This window comes from Ochotona princeps, chromosome 11 (genome assembly GCF_030435755.1).
Source record: "Ochotona princeps isolate mOchPri1 chromosome 11, mOchPri1.hap1, whole genome shotgun sequence".
Lineage (NCBI taxonomy): Eukaryota > Metazoa > Chordata > Mammalia > Lagomorpha > Ochotonidae > Ochotona > Ochotona princeps.
In genome coordinates, this window is record NC_080842.1 from 72,090,077 (window position 1) to 72,108,910 (window position 18,834).

At 58.7% G+C, this 18,834-nt stretch overlaps 1 protein-coding gene across 2 annotated transcripts in view; it reads right to left on the bottom strand.

Moving 5' to 3' along the window:
- AFAP1 (actin filament associated protein 1) overlaps positions 1–18,834 on the bottom strand; it is a 115,800-nt gene that overhangs the window by 48,506 nt on the left and 48,460 nt on the right. For both annotated transcript variants that reach the window (XM_058670317.1, XM_058670316.1), the window contains exons 5-6: positions 9,677–9,785; positions 5,616–5,827 (exon numbers count right to left, since the gene is read on the bottom strand). In XM_058670317.1, coding sequence (XP_058526300.1) covers positions 5,616–5,827; positions 9,677–9,785 — 321 coding nt within the window. The remainder of the gene's footprint in view (positions 1–5,615; positions 5,828–9,676; positions 9,786–18,834) is intronic.

The following is an 18,834-nucleotide window of genomic DNA, read 5'->3' on the forward strand; positions in this document are numbered from 1 at the left end:
TGGTGTCCTTGGAGGTCCCTAGTCCAGGAGTGACCCGTGGTGTCCTTGGAGGTCCCTAGTCCAGGAGTGACCCGTGGTGTCCTTGGAGGTCCCTAGCCCAGGACTGACCCGTGGTGTCCTTGGAGGTCCCTAGTCCAGGAGTGACCCGTGTGTCCTTGGAGGTCCCTAGTCCAGGAGTGACCCGTGGTGTCCTTGGAGGTCCCTAGTCCAGGAGTGACCCGTGTGTCCTTGGAGGTCCCTAGTCCAGGACTGACCCGTGGTGTCCTTGGAGGTCCCTAGTCCAGGAGTGACCCGTGGTGCCCTTGGAGGTCCCTAGCCCAGGACTGACCCGTGGTGTCCTTGGAGGTCCCTAGTCCAGGAGTGACCCGTGGTGCCCTTGGAGGTCCCTAGCCCAGGACTGACCCGTGGTGCCCTTGGAGGTCCCTAGTCCAGGAGTGACCCGTGGTGTCCTTGGAGGTCCCTAGTCCAGGAGTGACCCGTGGTGTCCTTGGAGGTCCCTAGCCCAGGAGTGACCCGTGTGTCCTTGGAGGTCCCTAGTCCAGGAGTGACCCGTGGTGTCCTTGGAGGTGCCTAGCCCAGGAGTGACCCGTGGTGTCCTTGGAGGTCCCTAGTCCAGGAGTGACCCGTGGTGTCCTTGGAGGTCCCTAGTCCAGGAGTGACCCGTGGTGTCCTTGGAGGTCCCTAGTCCAGGAGTGACCCGTGGTGTCCTTGGAGGTCCCTAGCCCAGGAGTGACCCGTGGCGTCCTTGGAGGTCCCTAGCCCAGGACTGACCCGTGGTGTCCTTGGAGGTCCCTAGTCCAGGAGTGACCCGTGTGTCCTTGGAGGTCCCTAGTCCAGGAGTGACCCGTGGTGTCCTTGGAGGTCCCTAGCCCAGGAGTGACCCGTGGTGTCCTTGGAGGTCCCTAGTCCAGGAGTGACCCGTGGTGTCCTTGGAGGTCCCTAGTCCAGGAGTGACCCGTGGTGTCCTTGGAGGTCCCTAGTCCAGGAGTGACCCGTGGTGTCCTTGGAGGTCCCTAGTCCAGGAGTGACCCGTGGTGTCCTTGGAGGTCCCTAGCCCAGGACTGACCCGTGGTGTCCTTGGAGGTCCCTAGTCCAGGAGTGACCCGTGTGTCCTTGGAGGTCCCTAGTCCAGGAGTGACCCGTGGTGTCCTTGGAGGTCCCTAGTCCAGGAGTGACCCGTGTGTCCTTGGAGGTCCCTAGTCCAGGACTGACCCGTGGTGTCCTTGGAGGTCCCTAGTCCAGGAGTGACCCGTGGTGCCCTTGGAGGTCCCTAGCCCAGGACTGACCCGTGGTGTCCTTGGAGGTCCCTAGTCCAGGAGTGACCCGTGGTGCCCTTGGAGGTCCCTAGCCCAGGACTGACCCGTGGTGCCCTTGGAGGTCCCTAGTCCAGGAGTGACCCGTGGTGTCCTTGGAGGTCCCTAGTCCAGGAGTGACCCGTGGTGTCCTTGGAGGTCCCTAGTCCAGGAGTGACCCGTGGTGTCCTTGGAGGTCCCTAGTCCAGGACTGACCCGTGGTGTCCTTGGAGGTCCCTAGTCCAGGAGTGACCCGTGGTGTCCTTGGAGGTCCCTAGTCCAGGAGTGACCCGTGGTGTCCTTGGAGGTCCCTAGTCCAGGACTGACCCGTGGTGTCCTTGGAGGTCCCTAGTCCAGGACTGACCCGTGGTGTCCTTGGAGGTCCCTAGTCCAGGAGTGACCCGTGGTGCCCTTGGAGGTCCCTAGCCCAGGACTGACCCGTGGTGTCGTTGGAGGTCCCTAGTCCAGGAGTGACCCGTGGTGCCCTTGGAGGTCCCTAGCCCAGGACTGACCCGTGGTGCCCTTGGAGGTCCCTAGTCCAGGAGTGACCCGTGGTGTCCTTGGAGGTCCCTAGTCCAGGAGTGACCCGTGGTGTCCTTGGAGGTCCCTAGTCCAGGAGTGACCCGTGGTGTCCTTGGAGGTCCCTAGTCCAGGAGTGACCCGTGGTGTCCTTGGAGGTCCCTAGTCCAGGAGTGACCCGTGGTGTCCTTGGAGGTCCCTAGTCCAGGACTGACCCGTGGTGTCCTTGGAGGTCCCTAGTCCAGGAGTGACCCGTGGTGTCCTTGGAGGTCCCTAGTCCAGGACTGACCCGTGGTGTCCTTGGAGGTCCCTAGTCCAGGAGTGACCCGTGGTGTCCTTGGAGGTCCCTAGTCCAGGAGTGACCCATGGTGTCCTTGGAGGTCCCTAGTCCAGGACTGACCCGTGGTGTCCTTGGAGGTCCCTAGTCCAGGACTGACCCGTGGTGTCCTTGGAGGTCCCTAGTCCAGGAGTGACCCGTGGTGCCCTTGGAGGTCCCTAGCCCAGGACTGACCCGTGGTGTCCTTGGAGGTCCCTAGTCCAGGAGTGACCCGTGGTGCCCTTGGAGGTCCCTAGCCCAGGACTGACCCGTGGTGCCCTTGGAGGTCCCTAGTCCAGGAGTGACCCGTGGTGTCCTTGGAGGTCCCTAGTCCAGGAGTGACCCGTGGTGTCCTTGGAGGTCCCTAGCCCAGGAGTGACCCGTGGTGTCCTTGGAGGTCCCTAGTCCAGGACTGACCCGTGGTGTCCTTGGAGGTCCCTAGCCCAGGAGTGACCCGTGTGTCCTTGGAGGTCCCTAGCCCAGGAGTGACCCGTGGTGTCCTTGGAGGTCCCTAGCCCAGGAGTGACCCGTGTGTCCTTGGAGGTCCCTAGTCCAGGAGTGACCCGTGGTGTCCTTGGAGGTCCCTAGTCCAGGAGTGACCCGTGGTGCCCTTGGAGGTCCCTAGTCCAGGAGTGACCCGTGGTGCCCTTGGAGGTCCCTAGCCCAGGAGTGACCCGTGTGTCCTTGGAGGTCCCTAGCCCAGGAGTGACCCGTGGTGTCCTTGGAGGTCCCTAGTCCAGGAGTGACCCGTGGTGTCCTTGGAGGTCCCTAGTCCAGGAGTGACCCGTGGTGTCCTTGGAGGTCCCTAACCCAGGAGTGACCCGTGGTGTCCTTGGAGGTCCCTAGTCCAGGAGTGACCCGTGGTGTCCTTGGAGGTCCCTAGTCCAGGACTGACCCGTGGTGTCCTTGGAGGTCCCTAGTCCAGGAGTGACCCGTGGTGCCCTTGGAGGTCCCTAGCCCAGGACTGACCCGTGGTGTCGTTGGAGGTCCCTAGTCCAGGAGTGACCCGTGGTGCCCTTGGAGGTCCCTAGCCCAGGACTGACCCGTGGTGCCCTTGGAGGTCCCTAGTCCAGGAGTGACCCGTGGTGTCCTTGGAGGTCCCTAGTCCAGGAGTGACCCGTGGTGTCCTTGGAGGTCCCTAGTCCAGGAGTGACCCGTGGTGTCCTTGGAGGTCCCTAGTCCAGGACTGACCCGTGGTGTCCTTGGAGGTCCCTAGTCCAGGAGTGACCCGTGGTGTCCTTGGAGGTCCCTAGTCCAGGAGTGACCCGTGGTGTCCTTGGAGGTCCCTAGTCCAGGAGTGACCCGTGGTGTCCTTGGAGGTCCCTAGCCCAGGACTGACCCGTGGTGTCCTTGGAGGTCCCTAGTCCAGGAGTGACCCGTGTGTCCTTGGAGGTCCCTAGTCCAGGAGTGACCCGTGGTGTCCTTGGAGGTCCCTAGTCCAGGAGTGACCCGTGTGTCCTTGGAGGTCCCTAGTCCAGGACTGACCCGTGGTGTCCTTGGAGGTCCCTAGTCCAGGAGTGACCCGTGGTGCCCTTGGAGGTCCCTAGCCCAGGACTGACCCGTGGTGTCCTTGGAGGTCCCTAGTCCAGGAGTGACCCGTGGTGCCCTTGGAGGTCCCTAGCCCAGGACTGACCCGTGGTGCCCTTGGAGGTCCCTAGTCCAGGAGTGACCCGTGGTGTCCTTGGAGGTCCCTAGTCCAGGAGTGACCCGTGGTGTCCTTGGAGGTCCCTAGTCCAGGACTGACCCGTGGTGTCCTTGGAGGTCCCTAGTCCAGGACTGACCCGTGGTGTCCTTGGAGGTCCCTAGTCCAGGAGTGACCCGTGGTGCCCTTGGAGGTCCCTAGCCCAGGACTGACCCGTGGTGTCCTTGGAGGTCCCTAGTCCAGGAGTGACCCGTGGTGCCCTTGGAGGTCCCTAGCCCAGGACTGACCCGTGGTGCCCTTGGAGGTCCCTAGTCCAGGAGTGACCCGTGGTGTCCTTGGAGGTCCCTAGTCCAGGAGTGACCCGTGGTGTCCTTGGAGGTCCCTAGCCCAGGAGTGACCCGTGGTGTCCTTGGAGGTCCCTAGTCCAGGACTGACCCGTGGTGTCCTTGGAGGTCCCTAGCCCAGGAGTGACCCGTGTGTCCTTGGAGGTCCCTAGCCCAGGACTGACCCGTGGTGTCCTTGGAGGTCCCTAGCCCAGGAGTGACCCGTGTGTCCTTGGAGGTCCCTAGTCCAGGAGTGACCCGTGGTGTCCTTGGAGGTCCCTAGTCCAGGAGTGACCCGTGGTGTCCTTGGAGGTCCCTAGTCCAGGACTGACCCGTGGTGCCCTTGGAGGTCCCTAGCCCAGGAGTGACCCGTGTGTCCTTGGAGGTCCCTAGCCCAGGAGTGACCCGTGGTGTCCTTGGAGGTCCCTAGTCCAGGAGTGACCCGTGGTGTCCTTGGAGGTCCCTAGTCCAGGACTGACCCGTGGTGTCCTTGGAGGTCCCTAACCCAGGAGTGACCCGTGGTGTCCTTGGAGGTCCCTAGTCCAGGAGTGACCCGTGGTGTCCTTGGAGGTCCCTAGTCCAGGAGTGACCCGTGTGTCCTTGGAGGTCCCTAGCCCAGGAGTGACCCGTGGTGTCCTTGGAGGTCCCTAGCCCAGGAGTGACCCGTGGTGTCCTTGGAGGTCCCTAGCCCAGGAGTGACCCGTGGTGTCCTTGGAGGTCCCTAGTCCAGGAGTGACCGTGGTGTCCTTGGAGGTCCCTAGCCCAGGAGTGACCCGTGTGTCCTTGGAGGTCCCTAGCCCAGGAGTGACCCGTGGTGTCCTTGGAGGTCCCTAGCCCAGGAGTGACCCGTTAACCAGGATTCGTAAAGGAGGGAAGCAGGAGGGATGAAGGCAATCTGCTGGCCTCGAGGCCCAGCCCTGAGGGTGGGCGCCCACAGCAGACGCCTGTGTTCCCCGACTCCACCTTCCTGTCCTGCTAGCCCAGGTTTACAGGGGGGGAAGGGAGGAAGAGAGGGAGAGAGAAAGAGGGAAGGAGAAAGAGGGAAGGAGGGAGAGGGAGGGAGGAAAGGAGAGAGGGAAGAAGGAAGAGAGAAGGAGGGAGAGAGAGAGAGGGAGGGGGGGGAGGGACAAAGAGAGGGAAGCAGGGAAGTTGAGAGAGATAAATTGGCTTTGTGCTTTCCAGAAGAATCTCCTTGCCCGCATTTCTGAACCTCCCAAGGCCTGCCCGGCCCACTGCTATGACCTGGCTTTGAGGAATTCACTGACTCACTCCAGATGAGAAACTCCAGCTTGTGCCTTCTGGCAAGTTAAAATACTGTGCATGTCCATGACACAAACCACAGGCACTGCCCAGCGTGGGCAGACTGCTGGCCGCTCGCCTTCAGGGCTGGGAAGCCTTTGCAGAAAGCCACTGGCCTGGCTCTGACTGCTGCCTTCTCACTGATGTTCACGTCCACTGGGAACAGACCCCACCCCTCAGGTAGCCCACAAGGCCCTGCGGGTTCGCCATGAGAGAAGCCTTACCAGGAGCTTGGTGTCTTTGATGACGCAGAGTAACTTGGTCCACTGGCCGAAGCGCTTCTTTCTCAACAGGAAGGCACAGATCTTGGCGTCCCTCACCAGGTCCATGGAGGCCTCCTCGGAGGGCCACTGATGCCGGGCCTTCTTTCCCTTCCCGTCCTCCTCCTCTTCATCATATGACTCGTAGGAGCTACTCATCGCATCCGAGTCATAATCTGGCAAGCATAAATAAAACAGACCAGGGTCTGATCTGAAGCACGGGGTAGCGTTTAGGAGCCAGGATTCCCAGACCTGTGCAGTGGAAGCTGGGTGAAAACTCCCACCAAGGTGACTAGAAACGCTGGCTTTAGAAGCCCCTCGGCATGGGCTCAGGGCTCCTGGGTGGTGCTGCCACATGGCGCAGCTTGGCTGCCAGACGCCCCACCCAGCAGCTTCCTGATGCCCACATCCACAGCAGATGATCCTGCAAACTGCAGCACTGTCTGCCTCCTGGAACAGCCACACAGACCCTGCTGACCGCGAAGAGACTCAGAGCGCGCTCCCCTCGCTGTCACCTGTCAGCTCCCACAGGAAGGCACACCTAGCCTTCCCACTTGGAGACATCTCCCGGGCTGACGCCTCTGGTTGCTCAGGTGCAGCCACCTGCTTTCAGGGCTGCGGCCCGAGCAGCTCCTTCCAGCGGGCTTCCTGGTGCCACTCAACCCACCTCGGCCTGCACACATGTGCCTGGCTTTCACATTTTCTGCACAGGTGCCTGGGTCAGCAAGCTCTGTGGTCCCAAACCTGGTGCCATGCAATCAGCTGTCTGCTTCAGAATCCGTATATCTCCCTGTTGGGACTCTTAGCACGTGGAGCTATAAGACTAAATGAGGGTGTACAGGAGGCACCCTAATCCACAGGGCTGCTGGCCTCACAGGAAGGGAGAGACCACTGTCCCCATGTGAGGACACCATGAGAGATCCCAGGAAGACAGCCCATAGCTAACCCACCGTGCTTGGCTACTGTACTCTGATTCTCTGCCCATGTCTGCTGCGTGCACCCTGCCTGTGGTGCTCTGTAGCAGTACACTAAGAGACATGCCCACGTTTGTTCTCACACTGCCTAGCACAAATCCCACCACACTGCACCATCACTGTGCCACACCTGTCCCCGGGGCGTCACAGCCCCAGAGGAAGGCAAAACAGAACATCCTGCTAAATGTCATGTCCACCTTACAGCACTGCTGGCACCCAGGTCGGCTGGTGCATTGACATGCTGGCATGCCACAGCACTACACTCTGCAGGAGGCAGCTGTAAAGCCCTGGTCAGCTGGCACATTGAAGGGCTGCTGGGCTGCCACTCTCCCCCAGGCTGGGCAGTGAGGTCCTTCAGTCAGATCTGAGTCATCTCCAAATCCCCCTCAGCCCTCGACCCATCTGGAACACAGTTCCAGGAAATGACGGCAGGTAGAGGCGATGGCTCCTGTGGGTGAGACTGGAGAGGTTTTGGAGGACCTCTCCTCTCCACCCACTCCCACACGACACAGCAGCACCTGTCATCTACTGCCACCCACCTCACAGGCAGCTCAAAAGGTCACCCAACTTAAGACAGAATCGCATGCTGAGCCTGTTGAGCGGACACTGCGAGGGTGCACTAGCCCTGTGGAGGCCCGATGATACCAAGTGCCAGAGCACAGAGAACGCTGCTGGGGCTGTGCAAATGCCCGGCTGCGTCCTGCCTCGATGTCTGGCCATGCCACATCTGGCCCCTGCTGGGCCTTCAGCAGCCACAAGTGCATGCCCGCCTGAGCTGCCTAGCACGGACTCACACTGACCACCAAGGCACTCTCCCTCACTGGAGCAATGCTGCTGGCAGGGCGGTAGGGCAGCAGGCCCCAGCAGAGCTGTGGGAGCTTAGCCCCATTGCCGACACCCTGCCACTTGCTCTCAGCAGTGCCCACCACCACTGTCCAGGGGTATGTCTGGGTTGGGTGGTCAAGACTCGACAAGACACCCAGGACAGAGCTTCCCAGGTGGGCCCACAGCTTCTGTGCACCTGGAGGCTTGACAGGTCCCAGTGCTCATTCAACAACAGGCCCCTGTCTCCACACTCCCCAGAGAGAGGGCCATGCGGGCAAGGTTACACAGTGTCAGCACTGTGCCTCACCACGAGCTCCAGCTCATGACAAGGAACCCGGCTCACCAATGTCAGCCCTTCCATGTGACCTCCCTCGTTGGCTCTCTGCTGGCTCCGGTCACTGCTATCCTGGTCACTGTGCCCTCTCGGTCCACAAGGCCCTGGCCCACAGCACCATCCTTGGTGCACAGCAGGCCCTGCCCACTCCCGTGGGCGTCGAGCAGCCTCACTTAGCCCAGGAACTCACCTTGCAGCAAGTGAAAAAGGACAGTGGTTCCATGCTCAGGGAAGCCATGGGCCTGCCCCGCTCCCCAACACCCTGGAACAACCAACAGACTGGTGGGATGGGCTTTTGGTTTTGTCCAGGTAACACGTGTGGGGCTAGGGTGATCCCTTCCAGAATGCCTCCTGACAGTGGTTATACGGGCTCAACGACACTGTCTCCTGCAGACAGGGCTCCAAGCCCGAAGGCCTGCTGGACAGGCACCCCGTGGCACTGGACAGGTACGCTGTGGGACTGGACAGGCACCCCGTGGGACTGGACAGGCACCCCGTGGGATTGGACAGGCACCCGTGGCACTGGACAGGCACCTGTGGCACTGGACAGGCACCCCGTGGGACTGGACAAGCCCCTGTGGCAGTGTCATACTGTATCACCTGTTCACAGTGCTCAACACTTCCTTTAATGGACTGTTCTGAGTTAGGGCAGCCCTCCAACAGACTGGAGGGTGATATGGCAGAGTGCTAGGTGATGCCACCTCAGGTGCCAGGCTCTGCACACGCTGCTGCACTGCCTGAGTCCACGGCCCCTCAAGGTCCTGCAGGGAGTGCTCCACATCCCCGAAGCCCGGCTCTATGGGCTCAGGTGCCAGGCTCTGACAGGGCATCCTCGTGTCCCTGGAGCCCCATGGTGGGGCAGAGCAGTGACAGAGAGCCTCAGCGTGTCCCGCCTCCTGCCAGTCCCTCCACAGCCTTCTCTCCCTCTTTCCAAAGTGTCTTCCCTGGTTCCCACAGCAGTGGACACCCCCACTCCCACACAGAACGCTCTGCAGGGCAGGCTGCAGGTCCGCAGGCCTGTCTCCAAACTCCTGTCTAAGCAGAAGCAGCAGCACCACAGCCTGAGCTGACCGGGGCTCACCTGTTCCTCACGGGAGTGACTGTGCATGGCCGCTGGTGGCCACGCCTCCTCGGGCCTGGCGTCCACTTACAAGGTGTCTGCCCAGAGGCCGCTAAGAAATGGTTTCAACGAAGCCCACATAGAGTGTGGCAGAATGACAATTACCGAGAACTCTCAAAATCAAACCAACCACTCTCACTCACAGCCCTGAAGTACGCTGGGAAGAGGCAGATGCTCCCTGCCTGCAGCCTGGGAAGGCAGTGGGAGATGGGCCAAAGCCTTGGGACCCTGCACCCACCCACTGGCTCCTGGCTTCGGACTGGCTCAGCTCCAACTGCTGTGGCCACTTGGGGAGTGAGTCATCGGATGAAAGATCTTCCTCTCTGTCTCTCCTTCTCTCTGTATATCTGCCTTTCCAATCAAAATAAGTCTTTCAGAAAAAGGAGGGGAGAGGGGAGAGCATGGTGGGCGCCAACAGGGGACATTTCAGATTCCTGTGCTCCATTGCTTTGTGAGCCAGCAGGACAGTGTCTCCCAAAAGACCAAGAGGCGCAGGGCCAACCACACAACCCCAGCCCCCAGGGACACGTGGGCAGGGCGGCAAGCCTGCTCAGCAGTGTTCATGACCATGAGAGCTGCGCACCCCACGGGCAGCTGGCGGAGGACTCACACCCATGAACACAAACATGGCACCGGCCATCTTCCCATCAGTCAGAGCACAGCCGCGGCCAAGCTGGACACACAGATGTCACTGATTCTGGGTGGCAGGACTGGGTCCTAGGAACCAGCGGAGCCCTGTCTGTGCCAGCTCCCTTCCTGGGTCACCACTCACTTGACGTGATGTATTCCGGTGCTTTCCCAGGACTCAGCGGCACGGCTTCCTCGTAGTAACCTTCTGGGAGCGAGGCTGTTGGCAAAGGTGGAGGCCCGCTGTCCGGAGGCTGAGGGAAACAGAAACGGCACAGCGTTAGCAGCTGACACTCACCGGGCCAGGGCCGCCCTTCCCAGGCTCTGGGCAGCATCAGACCCTGACGGAGCCCTCCCCGGGGCTGCCGACAGCCCGCCCCGGCCCCGCCGCCCCACAACACCGGCTGTCTCCGTGTTCCTCCCCACGCTGCATTGTGGCAGGCACCCCTCTTCTAGGGCAGAGGGGGTGTCTCATGGCCCTTGGCAGAACCCTGAAGCTGAGTTCTCTCTGTGCCCACCTGGCGGGCAGGACTGTGCACATGTGCCTGCTGCCCACACATTTAGGACACACCTACTACATCTTAAGCAATCTTTAAGGGGGAAAAAAAGGAAAAGAAAGCCATCTATGAAGCACTCTAAAAGAAAAAGAGAAGTCTCCCCCAGTGGCAGAAGGAATCCGACCCTGTGTAAAATCCAGCAGATGGGGTGGGTGGCGGGCACCGCGACTGAGGCACCCACCGCACACTGGGGTGCCCGGCTCAGGCCTGGCTGCCGTGCCCTGGCCCAGCTTCCTGCCGATGTGTTCCTGGCTTGGACAGCCTCTGAGGAATCAGCCAACCAGTAAGCGGAAGAGCTGTAACTGTTCCTGCTACTCTTTTGTGTCTGTCTTTCACATAAAATGAAAATGAATGAATAAGGTAAGACCAATCAGATACAACTTCTAGACGAAGTCTGAAATGATACCACCACTTCGGCAAAGCCCGGGCGAGGGGCGCTCCCTGCCGCTCTGCACCTGGCCTTCAGGAAATCCCACAGCCCCTCCCTTCTTCACTCTCCCTGGAGGTTCCAGCTCCCACCAATCAGGCAGCCTTGGAGGACTCTTAGGGTCATCGCCTGACACTGGCCACGCCCACCCATCCACACAGGAAGCTCCCCAGGCTGACATCCTACCATATTCTATTTCACAAACTATGGGACGGAGGTGGGGACAGCCACTCACAGCCCGGGCTGCTGAACACGGGGCTCCGGCGTTCCGCACCTGCCGGTACCACGCTCTCTCTACCTTCTCCTGTGGCTAGTCCCTAACCAGCTCGTGTGGCCTAGACTCTGCAGACACCCTAGGAAGAGACACACGACGGACCAGTGCACGTCTCCCAGTGGGATGCTGTTCTGATGAAATCAGGGCAGGTGCTTATTCAGCTTCCGGGAACGTGCAGTGCCACCGCTTTGGTTCCTATGTAACTCTGTTTGGAGGCCCTGCACCCCAGCGTGCTGCCTCCCTCAAGGACAGCCAGCTGCACACACAGAACTCCCCATCTGACCTGCAGGGGGAGGCAGGCACCGCCCAGTTGCCCACCCAGCAGAGTCACCACACATCACCTGGACGGCCACCACACTGTCAGCTCACACACGGTCACCCTAGAGGCCATTCTCCAAGCAGAACCTGCACTGCGCTCGGCCCTGCTCAGGCCCACATGAGATCAGTCAAGCAGCCCACGCCCAGGTCAGGAAGCTTGGCACGTGGTTCTGGGGGAGCCACAGGGTTCACTGTGGGGCTTTGTGCATGAAGGGAGGGAGCTCCGGCTTCCTGTCTGCATGGTGGGACAGTCACAGTACCCATATCCCAGGGAGGCATTCCAGACCACTGACTCAAACACACGTTTGTGACAGGGCCTCTCAGACCACCTTCCTGAATGCTGCCGTGACACAGAGCAGACGCACGGGCTGGACCAGGGCCGAGGCTTTCGCATCCTCACCCTGGAAGCCTGCTGCGGGGTTCCCCATCCCGCTGACAGCTCCTGACCCTGTGGCCAGGCCCCACTGCTTTCAGGGGAGAGGAGCTGCAGGGTCACTCTCACAGCTGGGCAGGGCTGATGCCACAGCAGCAGGGAGGCCAGAAGGCAGGGAGAGGGAAGGCACATTTCCAACAGGGATCCCAGGAGAGGCAGGGCGGTGTGAGGCATGGCATGTCGGGTTGGGGCGAGGTGGGGTGGGAAGCTGTGCAGACGTGGGTGTGGGGCGTCTGCTTTCTGGGGCTCTGTGGCCACCCTGGAAGCCGCACCCTGTGAGGGTGACCCGTCCCAGCGTCTGTGAATCTTCTCAATGGACACAGCCAAGGGGAACAACATCCACCTCCTTCAAACTTGAACTTGTACGCTTGCTAACCTGGTGTCCTCACTAAGGCCTCCGATCGCCGGTAAGCGAAGGGACTTCTTGGGCCCCTGGCCTGCCAGGACATGCCTCTGCCATGATTGGGCGACCTGCCCTCGGAGCAGAGGGCCCCCGGCAGGTGCAGATCACTCTGGTTCCAGCTCACCTGCCCTGCCTCTACAAACCCGTGCCATGAGACAGTTGCAGCACCACAGCATCCCCTGCTTACCACCAAGATGGAAGAACTGCCTTCTTGCCTCGGCCCTGCTCTGGAAATGACACAGCGACAGCACAGCCCCGAGGGGAGACCCAAGTCGCCAAAGCTCTCCTGTACTAACACCTCGGTGAAAGTTCCTCAGCTTTTTAGTTGACAGTCTTATCTCCCTCAAGAGACGAACTTCTCCACATCTTACTAGAGCAAACTCATTCTAACGGCTGCACAGTGACGCCACCCACGGACTACGCGGCCTACACTCCTGGCTCTAACCATCTGTGGGCTGCATGGCTTCCAATACTGGCCAAAAATGTAATTTCCATTCTGCTGGAACAAAAAGTCCCTCTTCCCTACTCTGAGAGAATGTCTCAGAGAATTCTTCCAAAAGTAATAATAATGAAAAAGTCATTATTTTATACAACTCTGTGGCCCAAATGAGAGAATAATTATTATTATAATCCCTATTACTGAAACTCTGTAACAAAAGTAACTATTCCCTGTTCTGTTGGGAAACCATCCTGGGATATTTGTGTATTTTTTCTGTCCTTTAGAAATTAACACCGGGCCAGGCACAGTAGCCTAGCAGCTAAAGTCCTTGCCTTGCATGCACTGGAATCCCACATGGGTGCCAGTTCTGGCCTGGGAAAGCAGTGGAGGACGGCTCAAACCCTTGGGATCCTGCACCCGCATAGGAGACCCAGAAGAAGCTCAAGGCTCCTGGCTTTGGATCGGCTCAGCTCTGGCCGTTGTGGCCACTTGGGGAGTGAATCAGTGGATGGAAGATCTTTGTCTCTCCTTCTCTGTAAAATCTTTCTAATAAAAAAAGAAAGAAATTGGCACCAACATGTCAGTATTGTAAGAATGATCTCACAGGGGCCTGGCATGATGCCTCAATTGGCTATTTCTCCTTTTGCAACTGTCAGCAGCCCATTTGGTCGCTGCTCCACTTCCCGTCCAGCTCCCTGCCTGTGGCCTGGGCAAGCAGTGGAGGACGGCCCAAGTCCTTGAGACCTCGTACCTGCATGGGAGACCCAGAGGAAGTGCTTCGATCAACTCAGTTCTGACGCTTGCTGCCACATGGGAAGTGAACCAGCAGATGGAAGATTTCTCTCTCTGTCTCTCCTCTCTATAAATTTGACTTTCCAAAAAAATAAATAAATCTTGAAAAAAGGAATGATTTTATAAGTAAGGACCCTGAGACTCACAAGCCAGATGCCCTTGCCCCAGGTCCCTGGTGCTACCAGCTAGTGAGGGGGGCCACAGGTAGGCCAGAGCGGGTGCTGACAGCGGAAACGGAGCAGCAGGGCTGGGCCTCTGTCACGGCTGTGGTCCTCAGCCCCAACACTGCTGGGCCGACGGAGGAGCAGCAGCCCATCTGGGCGCGGCCGATGCCCGTTACTGCATGATGAGGGTGCACTGCCTCCCTGCCTTGCCTCCCCGACCCCAATCCACTGCCTAATTTCCACACACACAGCTCGAAAGACTGAGTCACTTTACGTGAGAATCAGTTACAGAGATGGAGCGTGTGGGGGCGGGGAGTGCAGAGGCAGGGACGGAGAGGATTCTCCATCTGCTAGATCACTCCTCAAGTGGCCACAAAGCCAGAGCTGGGCTGAGCTGAGCCAGGAGCCAGGAGCTTCCTCCAGGGCTCCCCTGTGGGTGAAGGGGCCCAAGGACCTGGGTCATCCTCTCCTTTTCTAGGCCATAAGCAGGGAGCCGGATTAGAAGTGGAGCAGCCAGGACTTGAATCAACAGCTACAGGTAGGCATTAGCCTACTACCCCACCACATTAGCTGAGAAAAACACACACCTAGAATCTGGAAGATTTTCTGTTCGGACTCCACACACAGCAGCATACCCAGCTCACATGCTTGGAATAAAAGCTAAACATGCGGGGTTCAAGTCCTCACCACTCACACACGCAGCAGCAAGATCATCTGTGCCTGAGCTGCTCGTGGCGACTGCGGGTGGCTGCAGTAACTCACAATGGCTAATAAAACTTTATAGTCTGCACTGAAATAAGCAGTTTTAGTACTAACACCACTAACACCAAGAATTTAGGGTAAGTACTTTTCTTGGCAAAGTAGCAGCCTTCATCCAAGTGACACCCCATTCCCTGCTGATCGCTCTGCGCATTCCTCCCACACTTGAAAATATTCCTGACGATTTTCTCCAGTTTTAGACAGGCTGCACAGCCGAGCCTCCCTCCTTCCCCCGGGGCATGCAAACAGCCCAGGAGCAATGCTGGCAGGAGCTGTCTAGGACGCAGCCAAAGAACGAATTTAAGATAAAAAAATGCCACCAGCATCATACGTGAGATTCTCAAATGCTGGTGAGCGGACGGGAACCAGATGGTTCACGGCACCAAAAGGACCGCACTGGCCCACAGGGAGGAGGGGGCTTGACTGTGTGACACGGGGAGTGTCAGTCTCAATGCCGCAACTGAGTCACAAAACCTCTGACATGTGTCAAAGAGACAGACCAAGGGGCTACCAGAGGAGGGACAGAGGGCAGGGAGGCCACCACCTCCCCGTGTCACAGGGACAGAAAGTAGAGGGACAGAGGGAGGAACAGGGAGCTAGTGTTCCAAAGGGACAGGTTCAACTGGGGAAGATGGAAAGTTCTGGAAATGAATGGTGGAGATGGTTGCCCAACACTGTTAATATATATAATGTCACTGAATTGTACACTTAAATTAAAAAAAAAAGGTGTGCTTAGTTATTTACCTGAAAGGAAGAGAGAGAGAAAGAAAGAAAGAGATCACTTGTTGCCTTCCCAGGCGTGTCAGAGAAGGTAGCACCTGAACCAGCTTCTGACATGGAGGGTGTAAGCAGAGCCTTAAGCCAACCGCAAGTTCCACCCCAAGTAAACACACTTTATAATGGCAAATTCTGTTATCTATATTTTACTACAACTTTTAAAATCATCACAGTTAGGCACTGGCATGGCACTTACACCAGCTTTGGGTTACCACGTCACCACATGACCCTGTACCACCTCTGTGACATCACACGCTGTCCTGACCCGTGCTGACCCATGATGTCCTCCGTGACATCACATGCTGTCCTGACCCGTGCTGACCCATGATGTCCTCCGTGACATCATACACTCTATCCTGACCCGTGCTCACCCATGATGCCCTCCGTGACATCATATACTCTATCCTGACCCGTGCTGACCCATGATGTCCTCCGTGACATCATACACTCTATCCTGACCTGTGCTGACATGCGATGCCCTCCGTGACGTCATACATACAGTCCTACCCACCTCCCTGACCAGTGTTGGCACACAATGCTGACCTAAAGAGGAGGCAGGGGGAGGGCACGTGGAGCTCCCCTGGGTCAGAACCTGTGAATGGCGGCCAGTAACAGGCAGCCAGCACTGACACGGGTGGGACCCACGCCCAACTTCTGGCTCACGCTGTAAAGCGGTTCTCAGCACTTAGTATGTGTAGGAAGCCAGCCTGACAGCTGCACAGCTCTTGAAAAAGAATAAGAAACAGGGCCCGGAGAGATAGCCTAGCAGCTAAAATCCTCGCCTTGAATGCCTGGGATCCCATATGGGCGCTGGTTCTAATCCAAGCAGACTCGCTTCCCATCCAGCTCCCTGCTTGTGGCCTGAGAAAGCAGTCAAGGATGGCCCAAGGCTTTGGGTCCCTGCACCCGCATGGGAGACCCTGAAGAGCTTCTGGTTCCTGGCTCCTGGCTGCAGATTGGCGCAGCTTTGACCGTTGTGGTCACTTGGAGAATGAATCATCAGATGGAAGATCTTCCTCTTTGTCTCTGCTCCTCTCTGTATATTTGCCTTTCCAATAAATAAATCAATCTTTTCAAAAAAGAAAAAATAAACAGAAATCCTGCGGTAGCAGAGCCTGCTGTTGAGCATTCTTGAAAAGTCAGAGTGTTGAGGTTACCAGAAAGACACACGGCATGGCAAACTAGGGACTGTAGAGGCTTGGGGGGACACACTGCAAGGCTAGAGGGGGACACACTACAGAGGGGACAGACCGCAGAGGCTAAGGGGACACACTGCAAAGCTAGAGGGGACACAGTGCAAGGCTAGAGGGGACACAGTGCAAAGGGGACACACTGCAGAGGCTATAGGGGGACACACTGCAGAGGAGACACACTGCAGAGGTGAGAGGGGGACACACTGCAGAGGGGACACACCGCAGAGGTTAGAGGGGGGACACACCGCAGAGGGGACACACCACAGAGCCTAGAGGGGGGACACACCGCAGAGGGGACACACCGCAGAGGGGACACACCGCAGAGGAGACACACTGCAGAGGTTAGAGGGGGACACACTGCAGAGAGGAACACACCGCAGAGGAGACACACTGCAGAGGGGACACACCACAGAGGCTCATACTATCAAGGAGATAAACAGAATGCAACGGGGATTCAAATGCACACACAATATACCCAGAAAGACAATTCCTACAGAGGGGACGCCTGTCAGCGGCTTCTGCTGCCCTACCGATCAAGCGAAACCTTCGCTAAGGCTGACCTGCGAGTGCCCAGTCCCAGCTATAGATTACCTCCCAGTGCCCAGCACTCAGGCTCCCTGAATGTCTGCATTGCGGCAAGAAGGCAGCCAGCAGGGACACAGAGGTTGCCAGCCCTGCCCTCCTGCCCCAGACCCCAGACCTACCCCATCACAGCACCCCATCACAGCCCTGCCCCGATGGCCAAGGCCTCGCCCCCTCCAGTCCTCACAAAAGAAAACCACAATGGCCATGAAACCGACGCTTAGAACCAACGCTAGCCAAAAACACCAACACGGCTGCCAGCAGCATTCCCACAGCAATCATAACATCATTGTAATAAAATCAAAACTGCCATGCAAACTCCCACCATGTGCCCTGCCCAAAAAGGGCAAGCAAGTGGAGGTACTGAAGCCCCCCCCCCCAACTCCACCCCCACTGCGAATATCCAGCGACCCTCCCCAGACAGGACCGTTTTCTGCAGCCACAGGGAGAGGTGGCCCGGACTTGGCTGAAGCCAGCTTGCATGCGGGCACGGCCATGTTCCCTCCTGAACACGTGCTCCCACTTCCCAGACAACTGACCTGCCCCTCTGCTGACCTCCCCTCTGCCTCGTCTTTCCAACTCCTTGCTGAAGAGCGTACTTTCAGACATCATTTGTGTGGTTGGTGACTAGGGAGTTTCTCCGATCGTGTAGATTCTTTCTGGCACGGGACACAGGAACTGGACCGGGCACCCCAGGACACACTGCTTGCATACCTGGCTCTTGTTTGGCCTGTGCCTTAACCAGTGGCACACCTTCGCCCAGCACAGCCTCCCACCCTACAACAGCCGATCTTCCTGTACACCAATGGCAGCGGGCTGCCACCAACCCCCGGAGCAGAACACTTTACTGAAGGGCAGACACGCCTGCTGAATGAGGAACTCCCCAGAAACTGCCCTCCTAAGCAGGCTCTGGTCCACACACTACAGGTGACCTCCACGTCACCTGGGCAATGCCCCACCCATGGCCACCCAGTAGGCAGGACCTGCTCCAAGTACAGATGACTACAATATCAAGCCTCTCTATGAATGAGCACCAGGGGAGAACTGATGACACTGAGAAGTCTAGGAGGGCACTGGGGAAAGGAGAGAGCTGCCCAGGGAGGTGAAGGCAGGTCAAGGGAGAAACAACAGGTCGCATTCACAAACCCAGGTCCTGCACTCGGACCCTGGACACAGAGCCGGAGGCCTGCACTCGGCCCTTGGACACAGAGCCGGAGGCCTGCACTCGGCCCTTGGACACAGAGCCGGAGGCCTGCACTCGGCCCTTGGACACAGAGCCGGAGGCCTGCACTCGGACCCTGGACACAGAGCCGGGGCCCTGCACACAGAGCCGGAGGCCTGCACTCGGACCCTGGACACAGAGCCGGAGGCCTGCACTCGGCCCTTGGACACAGAGCCGGGGCCCTGCACTCGGACCCTGGACACAGAGCCGGGGCCCTGCACACAGAGCCGGAGGCCTGCACTCGGCCCTTGGACACAGAGCTGGAGGCCTGCACTCGGCCCTTGGACACAGAGCCGGGGCCCTGCACTCGGACCCTGGACACAGAGCCAGGGTCCTCACTCGGACCCTGGGCACAGAGCTGGAGGCCTGCACTCGGCCTGTGGACACAGAGCCAGGGTCCTCACTCGGACCCTGGGCACAGAGCTGGAGGCCTGCACTCGGCCTGTGGACACAGAGCCGGGGTCCTGCACTCAGCCCATGGACACAGAGCCGGGGTCCTCACTCGGACCCTGGACACAGAGCTGGAGGCCTGCACTCGGCCCGTGGACACAGAGCCGGGGTCCTCACTCGGACCCTGGGCACAGAGCCGGGGCCCTGTGCTCAGCTGGTAGGTACAGACACTCTGCACGCAGAGACTGAGAGCAGAAGACCAGTGGAATCCAGTGAGGAGGTCCCCGCTCAGAGGAGGAGCCCCAGTGCCTTCAGTCAGATTTGCAAGACTGCAAAGCCTTAAATCAGCCTCTTTAAACAAGTAATTTGAATAGTTTGTTGGCCTTTTTCTTTTTTGAAATAAAGAAAAAATGTTCACTTTTGAGTGAAAAATTGCAAAGAGCTAGCTTGCAAATTCAGCAACAACCACAAAATTCTCTGTATGACTTGGGACTCTTAGTGCAGGGCGAAGGCAGGTCAGAGATGTGATGACCACAGAGGGCCAAATGGGACAGGGTCGGGCTAGCAGAGCGC